This window comes from Saimiri boliviensis, chromosome 7 (assembly GCF_048565385.1).
Source record: "Saimiri boliviensis isolate mSaiBol1 chromosome 7, mSaiBol1.pri, whole genome shotgun sequence".
Lineage (NCBI taxonomy): Eukaryota > Metazoa > Chordata > Mammalia > Primates > Cebidae > Saimiri > Saimiri boliviensis.
Genome location: NC_133455.1, coordinates 92,592,050 through 92,609,602, shown reverse-complemented (window position 1 = coordinate 92,609,602; position 17,553 = coordinate 92,592,050). Strand labels below are relative to the sequence as shown.

General features: G+C 40.8%; 1 protein-coding gene across 8 annotated transcripts in view; it reads left to right on the top strand.

The window, feature by feature from the left end:
* Window positions 1-17,553, top strand: part of DENND5B (DENN domain containing 5B) — a 207,736-nt gene that overhangs the window by 90,765 nt on the left and 99,418 nt on the right. For 7 of the 8 annotated variants that reach the window (XM_074403024.1, XM_074403023.1, XM_074403026.1 and 4 more), the window contains one exon: window positions 15,779-16,445. In XM_074403024.1, coding sequence (XP_074259125.1) covers window positions 15,779-16,445 — 667 coding nt within the window. Of the gene's footprint in view, window positions 1-5,062; window positions 5,154-15,778; window positions 16,446-17,553 lie in introns of those variants that run through there. The other variant, XM_074403027.1, reaches the window with a different exon arrangement.

Genomic DNA, 17,553 nt, shown 5'->3' with positions numbered 1-17,553 from the left:
AGAGGCTGAAGCAAAGTTATACCCTGTGCAAACATTTGAGAGGCTGAGGTGAAGTTACAAAGTTATACTCCTATGCAAATGAAGACTTGGCCCACAATCATCCTGATTGGTTGTGGGAGGGGACCAATCAGAGGCACTTTCAATTTTGCATCTGCCATGCAGAAAAAGGGTGGTGGGGGTTACAAAGGGAGTAGCCACTGGTCCTTCTGTTACTTGGGCGTGGAAAGTTGGGGTTTTCCTTTTGATTTACTTCTAGAAAGTCAGCCTGAATCGGCCTTGGGTCCCCTGCCTCCAGACCCTATTCTGCCTCATGATGAGTTACCAGTGCTGATTAAGTTTCTCTTTTATCCCTGCATGATGGTGTGCTTCTATAATCCCAGCTACTCAGGAGGTTGAGGCAGTGTGATTGCTTGAGCCCAGGAGTTTGAGACCAGCATGGGCACCATAGCAAGACCCTGTCTCAAAATAGGTGGGTAGGTATAGGTAGGTAGGTAGATAGATGATTAATAGATAGATAGATAGATAGATAGATAGATAGATAGATAGATATAGGTAGGTAGATGATTAATAGATAGATAGGTAGGTAGATTAATAGATAGGTAAGTAGGGGCCAGGCGTGGTGGCTCAAGCCTGTAATCCCAGCACTTTGGGAGGCCAAGCCGGGTGGATCACGAGGTCCAGAGATCGAAACCATCCTGGTCAACATGGTGAAACCCCATCTCTACTGAAAATACAAAAAATTGGCTGGGCATGGTGGCATGTGTCTGTAGTCCCAGCTACTCAGGAGGCTGAGGCAGGAGAATTGCCTGAACCCAGGAGGCGGAGGTTGCGGTGAGCCGAGATCGCACCATTGCACTCCAGCCTGGGTAACAAGAGCGAAACTCCGTCTCAAAAAAAAAAAAATAGATAGGTAAGTAGGTAGGTAAGTAGATAGACAGACAGACAGACAGAGACCAGTGTGGGCACCATAGCAAGACCCTGTCTCAAGATAGGTAGGTAGGTAGGTAAGTAGGTAGGTAGATAAATAAATAGAAGATAGAGAGTCAGTCTCCTTGAGAGGGTCTTAGAAATAAAGTAGGTCATAGTTTTCAGATTATTTAGGAAGGGCTCTTCTTAGAAGCCTGAATAATATTTTAGATGTCCATAAACTCCGTGATTATATAATTCATGGGGTCCCAAAGTAAGGAGATACCAGGCATGATAGATATAGAAATGAATTGAGTATATACATAAGAATGGAAAAAATAAATAAAAAGATACAGAAATGATTAAAGGTAAACTGAGACACTGTGATACCCATTGCTCTTTTTGAGTTGTTTTGTTTTTTGTTTTTGAGACAGATTCTCACTCTGTCGCCCAGGCTGGAGTGCAGTGGCACAATCTTGGCTCGCTGCAACCTCCACTCCCTGGGTTCAAGTGCTTCTCCTGCCTCAGCCTCCCAAGTAACTGGAATTACAGGCTCACACCACTATGCCCAGCTAATCTTTTGTATTTTTAGTAGAGACAGCGTTTCACCATGTTGGCTGTGCTGATCTCAAACTCCTGGCCTCAAGTGATCTACCCTCCTTCAGTGTCCCAAAGTGCTGGGATCATGAGCACATGCCACCATACCTGGCTAATTTTTGCGTTTTTAGTAGAGATGAGGTTTTGCTACGTTGGCCAGTCTGGTCTTGTACTCCTGATCTCAAGTGATCCACTCACCTCAGCCTCCCAAAGCACTGGGATTATAGGCGTGAGCCACTGCGCTTGGCCTCTTTTTGAGTATTTTAAAGATAGTGTTAAAAGACTCCATTATAACCTGATTATTTTTGCTTTTTTTTTTTTTTTTTTTTTTTTGAGACAGAGTCTTACTCTATTGCCAGGCTGGAGTGCAGTGGTGCAATCCCAGCTCACTGCAACTTCTGTTTTCCGATTTCAAGCATTTCTCCTGCCTCAGCCTCCCGAGTAACTGGGACAACAGGCACTCGCCACCACGCTTGGCTAATTTTTTGTACTTTTAGTAGAGACGAGGTTTCATCGTGTTAGCCAGGATGGTCTCAATCTCTTGACCTCGTGATCTGCCCACCTCTGCCTCCCAGAGTGCTAGATTATGGGCCCAGCTATAACCTGCTAATCTAACAAAGGAAATTAATATTCAGTAGATGCATGCTAGGTTTATTTTATACATGTTATTTTCACATGTATGTTTACATGTACCCAGTGAGAATTCTCATATTTTCAAAGGTTAAGTAATTTTCCCAAAGTTAGGCAGTAAGTCTCAGAAGTTAAATCCAGATCATTTTTACTCTCTAGTTTACTTTTTTCCTCATCTGCCATGCTGCCTCCCTAAAAGAAAAACTATGTAACTTAGATCTGCACCAGAAGTGTTATGGGTCATGCTGGACCCTTTGTGGTATTTCTGTATCACAGTAAACTCTTTCCAGCCTGGACTCACTCAGGGGAGGAGATAGCATGGTGCTTTTTGTAAGGACAAATGCCTAAAGCACTTGGCACTTTGAATTTGATTCTTTACAGAGTACAGTATAGTTATTTTCCTAAAACTGTTACCCAATACTAAAATAATCAGGATGCCATTTTGCTGGAAGTTACTATTATAGATGCCTAGCATCATCTTTGGTGAAGATTATACTAAAAGAGGCCGGGTGCGGTGGCTCAAGCCTGTAATCCCAGCACTTTGGGAGGCCGAGGCGGGTGGATCACAAGGTCGAGAGATCGAGACCAACCTGGTCAACATGGTGAAACCCCGTCTCTACTAAAAATACAAAAAATTAGCTGGGCATGGTGGCGCGTGCCTGTAATCCCAGCTACTCAGGAGGCTGAGGCAGGAGAATTGCCTGAACCCAGGAGGCGGAGGTTGCAGTGAGCCGTGATCGTGCCATTGCACTCCAGCCTGGGTAACAAGAGCGAAACTCCGTCTCAAAAAAAAAAAAAAAAAAAAAAAAAAGATTATACTAAAAGATATTAAGTAGAACACAACCATTAGTTATCTTTATAAGACTTAGAAGAGTCCAGACAAGCATCTGACTAAAATAGTCAAACAGCAGTGACAAAAAAATAATTTACAAGCTGCTTACGCAGCAAATTAACAGAAAGGCATTTAGGAAAAGAGTGTTTAAATCAAGCAGTGGAAAGCTGGATAAGAATGTGAATAGATCATAATACTTTTCTTAAATTAGTAAAATATTTAAAAATATAACATATTCTGTGAGAAATCAGAATGGTATCCAAAATGAGGTTCTAGCCTGAGCAACATAGGGAGACCGTGTCTCTACAAATTAAAAAACAAGTAGCTGGGTGTGGTGGTCCACACCCTGTGGACACCACATGCCTGTGGTCTCAGCTACTCCGGAGGCTGAGATGGGAGGATCACTGGGGCCTGGGAACAAGTACGTTCTTACTATATGAATCCACAATCATTTGGAACAAAATGCCACACTTGATGTGTTTTTTTTTCTTCTAATCATATGAATGAATTAATAGTGAGATATTCATGATAGCTTTTGCTTCTATTTGTAAAACATTAATCTTTAAAAGTAATTATCAGCTTCCTTGATCTGTCTTTGATATTTTCTTTACTCCTTGCCCCTGAGGTTATTTTATGTAAGCAGCAAAAATTTCCCCCTGAAGAATAATTGCAAAGGCTGTGTTTTGATGGTTAAGCACCACATAGCATTTTTTTATTGCTGAAACTCTAAAAGGATTTGCTTGTACTCCTGGAAAATCTCTGAAAAGCATCCCATTAAAGTAGTTTGCATTCAGGTCATAGATTTACTGCCTTTAATTTCCTTTTTGATTTACTGGTAAGTGCATTTGTATGAAGCTGTAATTTATTCCCACCTAAAGGAGGTATAAAGCCTTGTCTTGCCTTTAGCAAAATCCTTCTGCAGTGAGTCATCACCTTCTGTAATATTAGTCATTCCTCTAACAAACAATAGTGGTGCTTTGAATAAAAGATCATTAATTTCATACATAAATTAAGTACCCAAAGCAGTGAACTATGTATGTTTCATGTGTATGAGTGCAGTGCAAATAAAATAGAAAATAAATACAAGTGACAGGTGAAACAATTCCTGAATTAGTTTTTTTTCCCCTTCGGTTGCCGACTGAGAGATTTTTATGGAAAAAATGTGACTATGACAGAACAGAGAAAACAATGCAATAAAAAGTCATGTATTTGAGACAGACTCACTCTGTCACCCTGGCAGTGCAGTGGTATAATCTTGGCTCACTTACACCCTCTGCCTCCTGGGTTCAAGTGATTCTCATGCTTCAGCCTCCCAAGTAGCTGGGATTATAGGCGCACACCACCACGCCTGGCTGATTTTTGTATTTTTAGTTAGAGACAGGGTGTCCTTATGTTGGCCAGGCTGGTCTCAAACTCCTGGCCTCGAGTGCCTGCCTTGGCCTCCGTGAGCTACCATGCCTGGTCTGCATTTCATTTTAAATGAAATAAAGTATTGCAAACAGAGCTGAAGGTCGCCCACCCCACTTTCACATCTCTTTGAAGTAATCTGCTTATTGGCATCCATGACTATTTATGTAATATTCTAGTTGTTAGATCTTAAGTTATTCTAGTTGATAGATCCTTAAGCCTGTATTATACCCAAGAATTCATAGGAAGAAAACATGGTTAGTAACTTTTAAGCAAACTGTATGAAAATTCAAGGATTCTATTTTATGTCTGTCCTAAATGAAACATCATAAATATGATATTTTAAGTAACTAAAGAGTAGTAACTATTATAAAGCTCTTTATAGTTTGCTGTTTACTTTGATCACAAAGGATACAGTGGAATGAAGAGCAAAGAGTAAATGGTGAAAGGTTGGCTGAACATACCTATTGAGATGCTTATCTTGTAAGATTAAAAGGAAAAGGGCTATATATACTTTTTGTAGACTTAGCAATTACTTGTATTTGAGATGGATAACCCCAAATTACTTTCATAGGTTTGCCATTAGAATGAAAGTAAGTCCTCATTTTGAGCCAAGTTTAGGTTCATATTTTACAATAAAAAATGTTTTTTTTCTTGAGACAGGGTCTGGCTCTGATGTCCAGTCTGGAGTGCAGTGGTACAACCTTGGCTCACTGCAGCCTCAACCTCCAGTGTTCTAGTGATCCTCCCACATCAGTTCCCCAAGTAGCTGAGACTACAGGTGTGTGCATGACACCCAGCTAAATTTTATACTTTTTGTAGAGTTGAGGTTTGGCCATATTGCCTAGACTAGTCTTGAACTCCTGGATGCAAGTGATCCGCCCACTTCAGCCTCCTCCCAGAGTGCTAGGATTACAGGTGTGATCCACCGCATCTCACAATAAAATTATAGGAATGGGGCTCTCATTGCTGGAGGACCATTGCTGGGGGACCCTTCTGCTCCCACCGCCTGCTGTTTCCTTAACATTGCAGCTAGAATATTTCAGTGGCATCTCAAATGCAACATATCCAAAACAGAATTCATTATTCTTCCCACCAATCTTTGTCAGTGAATGGTACAACCATCCGCCTAGTTGCCTAGTCCAACAATGTACACATCACCCTGAAAGTTCTCACCTACCCTTTCTCATATATAATCATTTATCTGTCTATTTCTCTCTGTTTCCATATACTCACCTTGGTGCAAACCATCAAGATCTTTTACCTGGACTTCTGTAGTAACTGTCTAACTGGACTTCTGCTCCTGTCCATTTCATTCCTCATACTATAGCTTCTGTTTCTGCTGTTCAGTCTCTCTGGAAGGCTCTTCCACCTCTCCTTCACCTAGTGGATTCTTACTCTTCCTAGATTTCACTGTAACCATTTATATAGAGAAGCTGCTTCTGACCATCACTTTCTACCATCTTATCAGCACTTGGTCATGTCACCTTAGGTTCTGGTAGTACCTTGTACCTTTTTGTTGCACCTATCTCAGTTGCAATGAAATAATCGGTTACGTAGCTAGTAGTCAACTGTGTATCTCCTGCTATAATGTAAGTACCACGAGGACAGGAACAGTTTCTCTTATTCATTGCTGCATCCCTAGCTTTGTGCAAAGTAGATGCTCAAATCATTGAATAAATGAAGTGATACTTACTTGCTTACAGTACTTCTCTTTCTGCCCTTGATTAGGTGTGGCCTCTACTGCAAAACCATCTCTTAAGCAGGAGTAGTTACTCTCTTTTCTTTTCTTACAATATCTTCAACAGACTCCATAGTAGCACTGATCACATTTTTTTAAAATGTTGGTTTCTGTGTCTGTCTTTCCTACTAGACTAGGATTTTTTTTTTAAGAGACGGAGTCTCGCTATGTTGCCCAGGCTGGAGTACAGTGGCTATTCACAGGCGCTATCCCACTACTAATCAGCACGGGAGTTTTGACCTGCTCTGTTTCTGACCTGGGTCAGTTCACCCCTCCTTAGGCAACCTGGTGGTCCCCTGCTCCAGGGAGGTCACCATATTGATGCTGAACTTGGTGCAGACATCCGATCGGCATAGTGCACTACAGTACAGAACTCCTGGACTCAAGCGATCCTCCAGCCTCAGCCTCCCGAGTAGCTGGGACTACAGGCATGTACGTGCCACTGTGCCAGGCAGAAAGGATTATTTTTATCTTTGTCTTTTGAGTTATCAATATCTACTGCAAAACATGGGACAAAATAAGCGTTTATAGAAGGAGGGAGACAAGGAAGGGAGGGAGGAATGGAGGGAGATATTCTGAGGAATATGATGTTAGGTGGTTTTATTGTTGTGTTGTTGTGCCAACATCATAGAGTATACATACATACACAGACCTACGTGATATAGCCTCTTCTACTTCTAAGCTATCTGGTATAACCTATTGCTCCAACCATCGTCCTATATGCAGTCCGTTGTTGACCAGAACATTGTTATGCAGTGCATAACAATACATTTGTGTAATGAGGGAGAGGCCATGGACGTCACAGAACAACAGAATGTGGAAAAAGGAGACTTAAAATTCTAGCCAAACTGTCTGAAATGGTCCAGAGAAATTTAAGAACGTTTGCTCACTCAAACTGAGAAAGTTACACACACCGTTGTAAGCCTACATTGGCTAAAGTAATCTGGTTACTGGTAGTAATCTGATCATCAGTGACACCTCTGATTTTCAGTTGTTTTATTGTGGGAGCGTGAGGGGTTATTGTTAGTAGATAGCAATATTATGGGTTAATTAGATATGTCTAATACCATGATAAACAAATCTTGATTTATATTTCAGGATTTCTGAGATACATATTTCAGATTTTCTGAGATTTCTTGCAGTTCCTGACAATTTAACAATTCTGATTTAACTCAGGTTTTCTGAGGAAGTATCTTGTAGTTCCTGATATACAACAATACTGTGTATCTTTTTAAAAATAATAGCATTTTGCAGTTCTTGTTTCCAGATTAGAAATACAATTCTTAACTTTTTTTGATTTGTAGGAAGAGCATTTAGGAAAAATTTTTACATCTGTTATCTGTGGCATAGAAAGCCATTCTTCACTTTGAGCACAACTTTTGGCAAGCTTTTTCTGTAAATGTTGAATGTGTGCTCAAGAAAGCTACAAATCCTTAAGGGAATATTTGGCAACTGTTCAACAGCAGTTGAGCTGTGATTTTGTGATTTAGGATGACAGAAATGCCTATCAATTAAATTAAATCTTTCTGTTGACTTTGGAGGCCACTGTGTTTCTGTATTGCCTACTTGATGGAAAAAGAATTACAAGCTGAAGGCCAGGTACCGTGGCTCACACCTGTAATCCCAACACTTTGGGAGGCTGAGGCGAGCAGGTCACTTGAGGTCAAAATTTCAAGACCAGCCTGGCCAACATGGTGAAACCTTGTCTCTACTAAAAATAGAAAAAAAAAAAAAATTAGCCAGGTGTGCACACCTATAATCGCACACACTTGTAATCCCAGCTACTTGAGAGGCTGAGACAGGGGAATTGCTTGAATGAACCCAGGAGGTGGAGATTGCAGTGAGCTGAGATCACACCACTGTACTCCAGACTAGGTGGCAGAGTGAGACTCCGTCTCAAAAAAAAAAAAGAATTACAGATCAGATCAAGAGATTAACTAAGCCTGGTCTTTTACCGCCACCGCCAGCTGTTGTTTTTGTTTTCTTGTTCATTCATTTATTCATTCAACCAATTGTTACATGCCTTGCACTGTGCTAAACAAGTTTGAGTTTAGCCTGGAGCAAGAATAATTAAAATCATCTTTTGTATAATCTTTTTTTTTTTAAAAGACATTTCACCACATTGGTCAGGCTGGTCTTGGACTACCGACCTCAGGTGATCCACCCGCCTTGGCCTCCAAAGTGCTTGGATTACAGGAATGAGCCACCACACCCAGCCTTTTGTATACTTTTTATTGGCTACAATAAATATGTCGAATGAGGTTTTTGGGTTTGTTTGTTTGTTTGTTTGTTGGAGACAGAGTCTTACTCTGTCATCTAGGCTAGAGTGCAGTGGCACAGTCTTCGCTCACTGCAACCTCTGCCACCCAGGTTCAAGTGATTCTTGTGCTTCAGCCTTCCAAGTAGCTGGGACTACAGGTGTGTATCACCACACCCAGCTAATTTTTTGTATTTTTAGTAGAGATGGGGTTTTGTCATGTTGCCCAGGCTGCTGTTGAACTCCTGAGCTCAGTCCACCTGCCTCAGCCTCCCAAAGTGCTGGGATTATAGGCATGAGCCACTGCATCTGGCCAAATGAGTTTTTATTCATGCTATTGGCAGCATAGCTCATTAACTTGTTATGATGAAATCAGCCTTAATTTGAAGATAGAATTATGAAGAGATTCTGCCATAGCCTTTCTTTATACAATTATTCCTAAGAAAGACTGGGAATAAGTGTTTTTTACCCCCTACCAAATTGAGGTATTTATAGGTTTTACCTAAGTCTGTATCTCATTCTGTCCAAATATACATAGTAATTTAATATGTAAAAGAATTGAGTAAATCTGCCGTAGTCCTTTGCATATTCAGTGTTATGAAATATGAAGACATTTTGACTGGTACTCTAGTGACTGAGCCTCACAGTTTTTTCTTTTTACCCTTGTTAATCACCATCTGTTATGGCCCCACATGGTATATTATTTCATTACAGTTCTCTTGAATGTTTAAAGCTGTTGAAATATAGTGCTACCCCTTGAGTAGCTGGCAATCTAGAGATCAAACAGAATTGTCCAATACTAGTAATGTGTATTTTTATATAATGTACATATGCTTACAGTGGTGTAAGACTTTAATTGCATGCTGGGCGCGGTGGCTCAAGCCTGTAATCCCAGCACTTTGGGAGGCTGAGGCGGGTGGATCACGAGGTCGAGAGATCGAGACCATCCTGGTCAACATGGTGAAACCCCGTCTCTACTAAAAATACAAAAAAAAATTAGCTGGGCATGGTGGCACATGCCTGTAATCCCAGCTACTCAGGAGGCTGAGGCAGGAGAATTGCTTGAACCCAGGAGGCGGAGGTTGCAATGAGCCGAGATCGCGCCATTGCACTCCAGCCTGGGTAACAAGAGCGAAACTCCGTCTCAGAAAAAAAAAAAAAAAAAGACTTTAATTGCTTCTCCACAATAAATATTTTTTTAGAGGAGTAACATTTTATGGCATGCAAGAGATGAAGAGAATGCTATTTTTTATGGAAAGGTAAAGGAAGACCTCTCTAAGGTAGTATTTATGCACAGACTTGAAGTAAGGGAGTGTTTTGATTATCGCTGCGTGACAATCCATCCCCCTGTCACTTAATGGCTTAAAATAGGGATTAGCAATTTTTTTCATGAAGAACCAAATAGTAAGTAGTTTAGGTATTGTAGGCATACAGTTTCTGTCATAGTCAGTCAGCTCTGTTGTTGTAGTGTGAAGCTGTCCATAGACAGTGCATAAATGGATGGATGTGACTGAGTCCCAGTGAACCTTTATTTACAAATCAGGTGGCAGATTGTATTTGACCTAAGGGTTTTTGTTAGTCTATTTCTCCTGCTAAAATAAAATACTTCAGACTGAGTAGCTTACAAGGAATAGGAATTTATTTCTCACAGTTCTAGAGATTGAAAGTACAAGATCAAAGTGTCTGTAGGTTTAGGGTCTAATAATGGCCTAGTCTCTGCTAAAATGGTGCTTTGTTATTGTGTCCTCCAGAGAGGACAAATGCTGTCCCCTCACATGGCAGAAAGGATGGAAGCAGAGAAAAGGTACTAGGGTGCTGCTTCCTTCAACCTTTTATCTTTTATAAGGGACTAATCCTTTCACGAGGGCAGAACCTGCGTGACTTAATCACTTCCCAGAAGGCCCCATCTTTTAATACAGTCACCCTGAAGTGATGTTCCAGCATATGAATTTTGGAGGTACACATACATTTAAACCCATAGTGGGGGTGTCGTGTGCTGACCCTTGATTTAAAGCAACAAAAACATAGCCGGGTGTGCTACCTACATTGCAGATATGTATATGTAGGTAGCACACCCAATGTATATGTAGGTAGCATATATATATCTGCAGTGTAGATAGCTTTTGGTTGGCAACGCCTGTGTTCTACTTCATGTCAGTTTGGGAGCTTCGAAGCTTCTGAAGACAGAAGTCATCTGAAAGCTCACCCAGTCATAGGCCTGTCTCCTGGATCAGGTATATAGCTGGGCCATTTGGTCTCACTGGTCAGGCAGCTTCAGACTAGCTAAACTTTCTATATGTTGCCTCAGGGCTCCCAGAGTGTGTTACCAGGTTACGAACGAGAGAGAGAGAAGAGAAGAAGCAGCTTTATTGCCTTTTTTATCCTCTGCTCAAAAGTCACTACGTCACTTGTCACTGCTGTTGCATTTTACTTGACTAGGCCAGAAGTGGGCATATGTGGCCCCCAGGCCAAATCTGTTCAACTGCCTGTTTTTTTAAATAAAGTTGTGTTGGAACAAAGCCATACCTTCTGTGTTTTCAGGTTGGTGCAAAAGTAATTGCAGTTTGGGACTGAATTTTAAATCATAACTGGGCTCAAACACATCTTTATTAATCAAAGTAGGAACCATTCAGTCAACACATTTTTGCCAGCAAGAAATAAGTCTGTTTATCCCTGTAACATAAAAAAAACCTGTGCTTTGGGATTTGATGAACTCTTGGAAAGCATTTTCTGCATCCTGCTGGTTGTGGAAGCATTTTCCCTGCAAAAAGTTTTCGAGATGCTTCAAGTAGTGGTAGTTAGTTGGCAAGAGGTCAGGAGAACATGGTGAATGAGGCAAAACTTTGTAGCCCAATTCGTTGAACTTTTGAAGCATTTGTTCTGCGATGTGCGGTCGGGCATTGTTGTGAAAAAGAATTGGGCTTTTTCTGTTGACCAGTCCCCACTCCAGGCTTTGCAGTTTTTGATGTATCTCATTGATTTACTGAGCATACTTCTCAGATGTAGTGGTTTTGCCAGGATTCAGAAAGCTGTATTGGATCAAACTGGCACCAGACTACCAGTCACCATGACCTTTTTTTGGTCAGCAAGTTTGGCTGTGGGAAGTACTTTGGAGCTTCTTCTTGGTTTAGCCACTAAGCTGGTCATTGCCGGTTGTCATACGAAATCCACTTTTTGTCGCATATCACAATTCGACTGAGAAATGGTTCATTGTTGCTGTGTAGAATAAGAGAAGATGATACTTGAAAATGGTGATTTTTTTTTTTTTTTTTTTTTTGAGATAGCGTTATTGCTCTGTCACTCAGGCTGGAGTGCAGTGGCACGATCTCGGCTCACTGCAACTTCTACCTCCCTGGTTTAAGCAATTCTCCTGTCTCAGCCTCCTGAGTAGCTGGGTCTATAGGTGCACACAGCCGTGTCCGGATAGTTTTTTCTATTTTAGTAGAGATGGGGTTTCACCATGTTGCCCAGGCTGTTTTCAAACTCCTGAGCTTAGACAGTCTGCCCACCTCGGCCTTCCAAAGTGCTGGGATTACAGGTGTGAGCCACTGTGACCGGCCAAAAATGATGATTTTTAAAATTTTCACTCAGCTCATGAGGTATCCACTTAGGGAGTTTTTCCTCCTTTCCATTTTGTTTCAAATGCCAAATGACCATAGAATGGTTGACATTGAGTTCTTCAGCAACCTCTTAGGTAGTTTTAAGAGGATCTGCTTCGATGATTGCCTTCATTTGGTCATTGTCAACTTGCAATGGCTGGCCACTATGTTCCTCATCTCCAAGGCTCTCATCTCCTTTGCAAAACTTCTTGAACCACCACTGCCTTGTTTGTTAGTTAGCAGGGACATGCATTGTTGATGTTGTGATTGTCTCCACTGTTTTATGACCCATTTTGAACTGTAATAAGAAAATCGCTTGAGGCCAGGTGCGGTTGTTCACTCCTGTAATCCCTCAGCCCTTTGGGAGGCTGAAGTGGGCAGATCACTTGAGGTCAGGAGTTTGAGACCAGCCTGACTAACATGGTGAAACCCAGTCTCTACTAAAAATACAAAATTAGTTGGGCATGGTGGTGCACGCCTGTAGTCCTAGCTGCTCGGGAGGCTGAGGTATAAGAATTGCTTGAGCCCAGGAGGCGGAGGTTGCAGTGAGCCAAGATCATGCCATTGTACTCCAGCCTGAGTGACAAAGCAAAACTCCATCTCAGCAGTGGGGTGGGGAGATATGTAATATAATCACATTTATTTAAGAATGTATTCCAATATCAAATGGCAAATTCCAACAATGCAGAAACCATAATTACTTTTGCACTCATCTAATACAGTGTAGAGTGGAGTAATTACAAAGACTCTATGACCTCCAGGTCCTAAAATACTTATCTGTCTCTTTATAGAAAAAGTGTTCCAGACCCTGGTATAGGCACTCTTAGCAGCCCACCCAGTTTCAAGGAAAGTGGTCTCCGCTTCTTAATGTGGGAATGTCAAGGTTTGGAAAAGTGTGTGGAAGTAGAAATATTATTGGAGCAATATCTGCCACAAGGAATGAGTCATGTCGATGCCAAGGGGAAGAGAGTTGCTGGGAAAGATAAGAGCAGATTTCGATGGGAGAATTCGGGGTGTGTTCTTAGAACAGTAATGTGCCATTGTTGCTGGAGCAGAGTGGGCGAGTTAGAGAGTACAAGATGAAGGCAGAGAGGTTGCTGGGGGCTGAGTCATGCAGGGCTTCCTTATAGGCCGTTGTAAAGACATCAGCTTTTAGTGAGATGAGAGTCCATTGGAGAATTTTGGGAAGAGTAGCAAGTTGTAATATATTTTTTGAGGATGCTTTGGCTGTTATATGGGAAATAGATTATGGGGGACAAGGGCAGAAGCAGAGAGATCGGCTGTTATATCCAGACAAGAGAAGAGGATGGCTTAGATTAGAGTGGGAAGAGTAAAGATTGAAGCAATTACTTTCTGATTCAGGAGACTGAGGCGGGAGGATTGCTTTTACCCAGGAGTCTGAGGCTCCAGTAAACTGTGATTGTACCACTATAGTTCATCCTAAGTGATAGAACAAGACCCCATCTCTAAAAAAAAATGAATAAAAAAAGAAGCAGCAGCAGCAATTGATTTCTGCATATATTTTTGAAGATAGAAATGGTAATATTTGCTGATGGATTGGATAATGGGGTAAGTCAGAAAGAGAGGAAGAAGTTAAAGATGACTCCAAGGTTTTTGTCTTGGGCAAATGAGATGATGGAATTACAGAAAAGACTGATAAAAGGAGAAACAGATTTGGAGGAAGAAATCAGAACTTCAGTTTGGGACATGGTAGATTTGAATGGCCTATTTCACATCTCGATGGGATTGTCAAATAGTTTCTCATTTAAGAGTCAGATTCATGAGATTGTAGATTTGGGAGTTAGCAGAGTATATTTAAAATCATGGAAGAAGTTGCTCCAGAGATGAACTTGGATGGAAAAGAAATCCAAAATGTGACACAATCATGACATGAGTTTCAAAGCCAAGAGTTTTTAGGGAGAATGGAAGGACCACAATCTGAAATGGCTGTGAGGAACATTTAGTACACCTACCTGCCTTCATGCTTAATGACAGTTGTGCTGCGTTAATCCTAGGCCACCATCAAGATTTTGTTTTTAAGCAGTGGGAACCCAGAAATCTTAACACTGAAAGAATTCTACTCTACAAATTAAATGAAAGTGGAATGTGCATAGGCGAAGGAAGGACACTGGCCCTCTCAGCTTCCTCCTCTAGCCTCTCACCCCCTTTCAAGGCCCTGGGACATTCCTGCTGCCTCCTTGGAACCCCTTTGAAAACCACTCCCTTCAGTGTTCCAAGATGGATGTGCTAAGAGGCACATCTAATTCTGTTCCTCTCCTAAAAACCCTTTAGAGGTTTCCCATTGTCCTCCCCACAGTTCTAACATAGCTTACCAAGGCCCTTGATGGGCTAACCCCTAATGATTTCTCTTGCTTTCTCTAACGTCCACCCACCTTGCATTCTGTGCCCCACCCAAACTAACCTGTTTCAGTTCCTCAAACTTTTCTGGGCTTTTGCACAGGTAGTCCTCTCTGACTAGAATCTTTATCTACTAAGACATTTACTCATCCTGTGGTTTTAAATTGGGCTTCATTTTTTCCTGATAGCTCCCGCTTTTCTAATGTGTATCTTCCTACTATTATATATTTTTCCCATAGCAACCCTTATTTACCCTATCATAACACTTCCCTTACTTTATAGTTTATATGATTTTTTAAACTCATCTGTTATCCTCACTGGACTGGAAACACCATAGGAGCATGGGCCATGTCTGTCCTTCCCACCGTTGTATCACAGATCCCCTCTCATAAAAGGCACTTAATACATGTTTTTTGATGGCTTGAATAAAGCAAGGAAGGAATTGTGTTTTCTTGATAATGTGGGGATGTGGGAGACAGTCTAAATTTTGTAACTTATCAGTTATTAAATATGGGAAAAACTAGAAAGTAATATATGGTTAAATTATTTATGTAAAAAGCATATTACAATATAAAAGTAGAAATATCTAAATATGAATAATGATTATTAGGATGGTTGAATTACAAGTTCTGCTTTCCTTAGTATGTTTCAACTTTTCTGTAATTTCATTTCTGTTATTTAAAATGCTTTAAAGAATCCATTCTAATTTTCTGTGCATTTTAAGTGTGTTAAATACAGCATCTTTAGTTCCTCTGGGTAATTTTGTTCCCAAGTTTGACTCAATCCTGGGTAGTTCCCAAGAACTCATAATCTCTACTAGAAGTAATCTCAAATGCCTTGTTTCTGTACTTCTGCTTTAGTAGATATGCTTTCGATTTCTGAAGCTTCTTTTTCATGGATAAAATAACATACTATTAAAAATAGCAAAGATGATACCGTTGTTTTTATTATTCCTTGTTTAACTTATTAAATGAGCCTTTTCCTATTTCTCTGCTCTCCTGAAACATTTTCATCATTAATGCAAAAATAGTACTTAAGTATTAAATATTTGTGAAGTGCTTTTGCATACTCTTCAAGTCATTGATGTAGCAGCTATTGTAGATAAAGGAACTGAGCTCACACAAGTTACATAGCTTGGTGAAGGCCACAGCCTTAGTTAGAGATTTACTCTGGGACTAAATCAGTGATTGTCTTGTTCTTAGTAAAGCTTCCTGCATGTAACATCACACAGTAAAATTTTTTCCCTTGTATATATTCTTTTTAAGAATAATTTTATTTACATGTATATGAGGAACTTACAATGTATTTCTAATTTAGGGCTATTGCCACTGTTAAATCTGGATAAAACCTGTCTTTTTGAATCCTGTTGTGTTAAAAAACAACATTTGTTTCTGGCTTGAAGTTATTTGTGTACTGCGTTCTGATGCCTTTTTTTTTTTTCTTTCTTGCAGTTGTGCATGCCTAAAGGGCTGTCTTTCAGGACACAAACTGACAATAAAGACCCCCAGTTTCACTCATTTATAATTACCAGGGAAGATGGTTCTCGCACCTATGGTTTTGTTCTCACTTTTTATGAAGAAGTTACAAGTAAGCAAATCTGCACAGCAATGCAGACACTCTACCAGATGCACAATGCTGAGCATTACAGCAGCGTGTATGCTTCATCTTCCTGCAGCATGGACTCATTGGCAAGTAGTCTTGATGAAGGAGATACAACTTCCCTTTTGAAACTCCAGAGGTACAACTCCTATGATATCAGCAGAGACACCCTGTATGTTTCAAAAAGCATATGCTTGATCACACCATTACCATTCATGCAGGCCTGCAAGAAATTCCTTATCCAGCTTTACAAGGCTGTTACCTCGCAGCAGCCACCACCCTTGCCACTTGAAAGCTATATCCATAATATTCTTTATGAAGTACCCCTTCCACCTCCAGGGAGGTCACTGAAATTTTATGGTGTTTATGAACCTGTCGTCTGCCAGAGGCCTGGGCCCAGTGAGCTCCCCCTCTCTGATTACCCGCTTCGTGAGGCATTTGAACTCCTGGGATTGGAGAACCTGGTGCAGGTGTTTACCTGTGTTCTTTTAGAGATGCAAATCCTTCTCTACTCACAAGGTAGGTCTTCCTTGGATTTTACGTTTTCCAAAAACAAATACTTATGCTCTCAACTACTGTGTTTCCATGGGATATATTACTAGGACCAAATAAATAATGATCACAGTCTTTTCTGTTCTGTATAAAGGAAGCAGGTATGGTGGGACCAAAGGCTGAGATGAGACTGTGCTGTTTCTCTTTGAGGTGGCAGTTAGTGACTGCAGAGAGAAATAGGAAGGAACACAAGTGTTAACTTGGCTGATTTGGGTATGTTTATGTCTTAATGGAAATAGCCCTTTTTTCCTGATACTACATAATTGTCATTAAGAACACATTATTTTGGGAGGGCGCAGTGGTTCATACCTGTAATCCCAGCACTTTGGGAGGCTCAGGTGGACGGATCACAAGGTCAGGAGATAGAGACCATCCTGGCTAACACAGTGAAACCCCGTCTCTACTAAGAATACAAAAAATTATCCAGGTGTGGTGACATGCACCTGTAGTCCCAGCTACTCAGGAGGCTAGGGCAGGATAGTCACTTCAACCCAGGAGGCGGAAGTTGCAGTGAGCTGAGATCGTGCCACTGCACTCCAGCCTGGGCAACAGAGTGAGAATCTGTCTCAAAAAAAAAATAAATAAATAAAAAGGAAAAAAATATTTCTTTTTCATAATGAGAGTGAGAGAAATCTGTTACTACCAGAAATGTGTAGACTTCCCATTCTTTATGGATTAGTAAAGTTCACATCAAAACTCAGCAAACATTCAAAAGGGGTAAATGAAAATGTTGACTCTGCAGCTTCCTGAGGCAATCAACTGTGGATCTTTGCCTGTGGGAGCATTTCATCTGAGTGAGAGAAAAGGTGAGCAGGCATGAGACAGATGACTTTCCTAGGTCTAACAGTTCTGCCAGAATTGCGTATGTGTGTGTGTGGTTTTTTGTTTTTAATCTCAGAAGGAAGTTATCTTTGTGGTATCTTTCATTCAGAGTTCTCCCAACACATATTTAAGAAACTAACAAGCTATGGATTTTATCTCATCAGTACATTTGTGATGACCAGTGTTGAGTCTAGACTAGGATACTAGTTTTCATATGAGTATGAATGTATAGAGAAAATAGAGATGCTGTGTC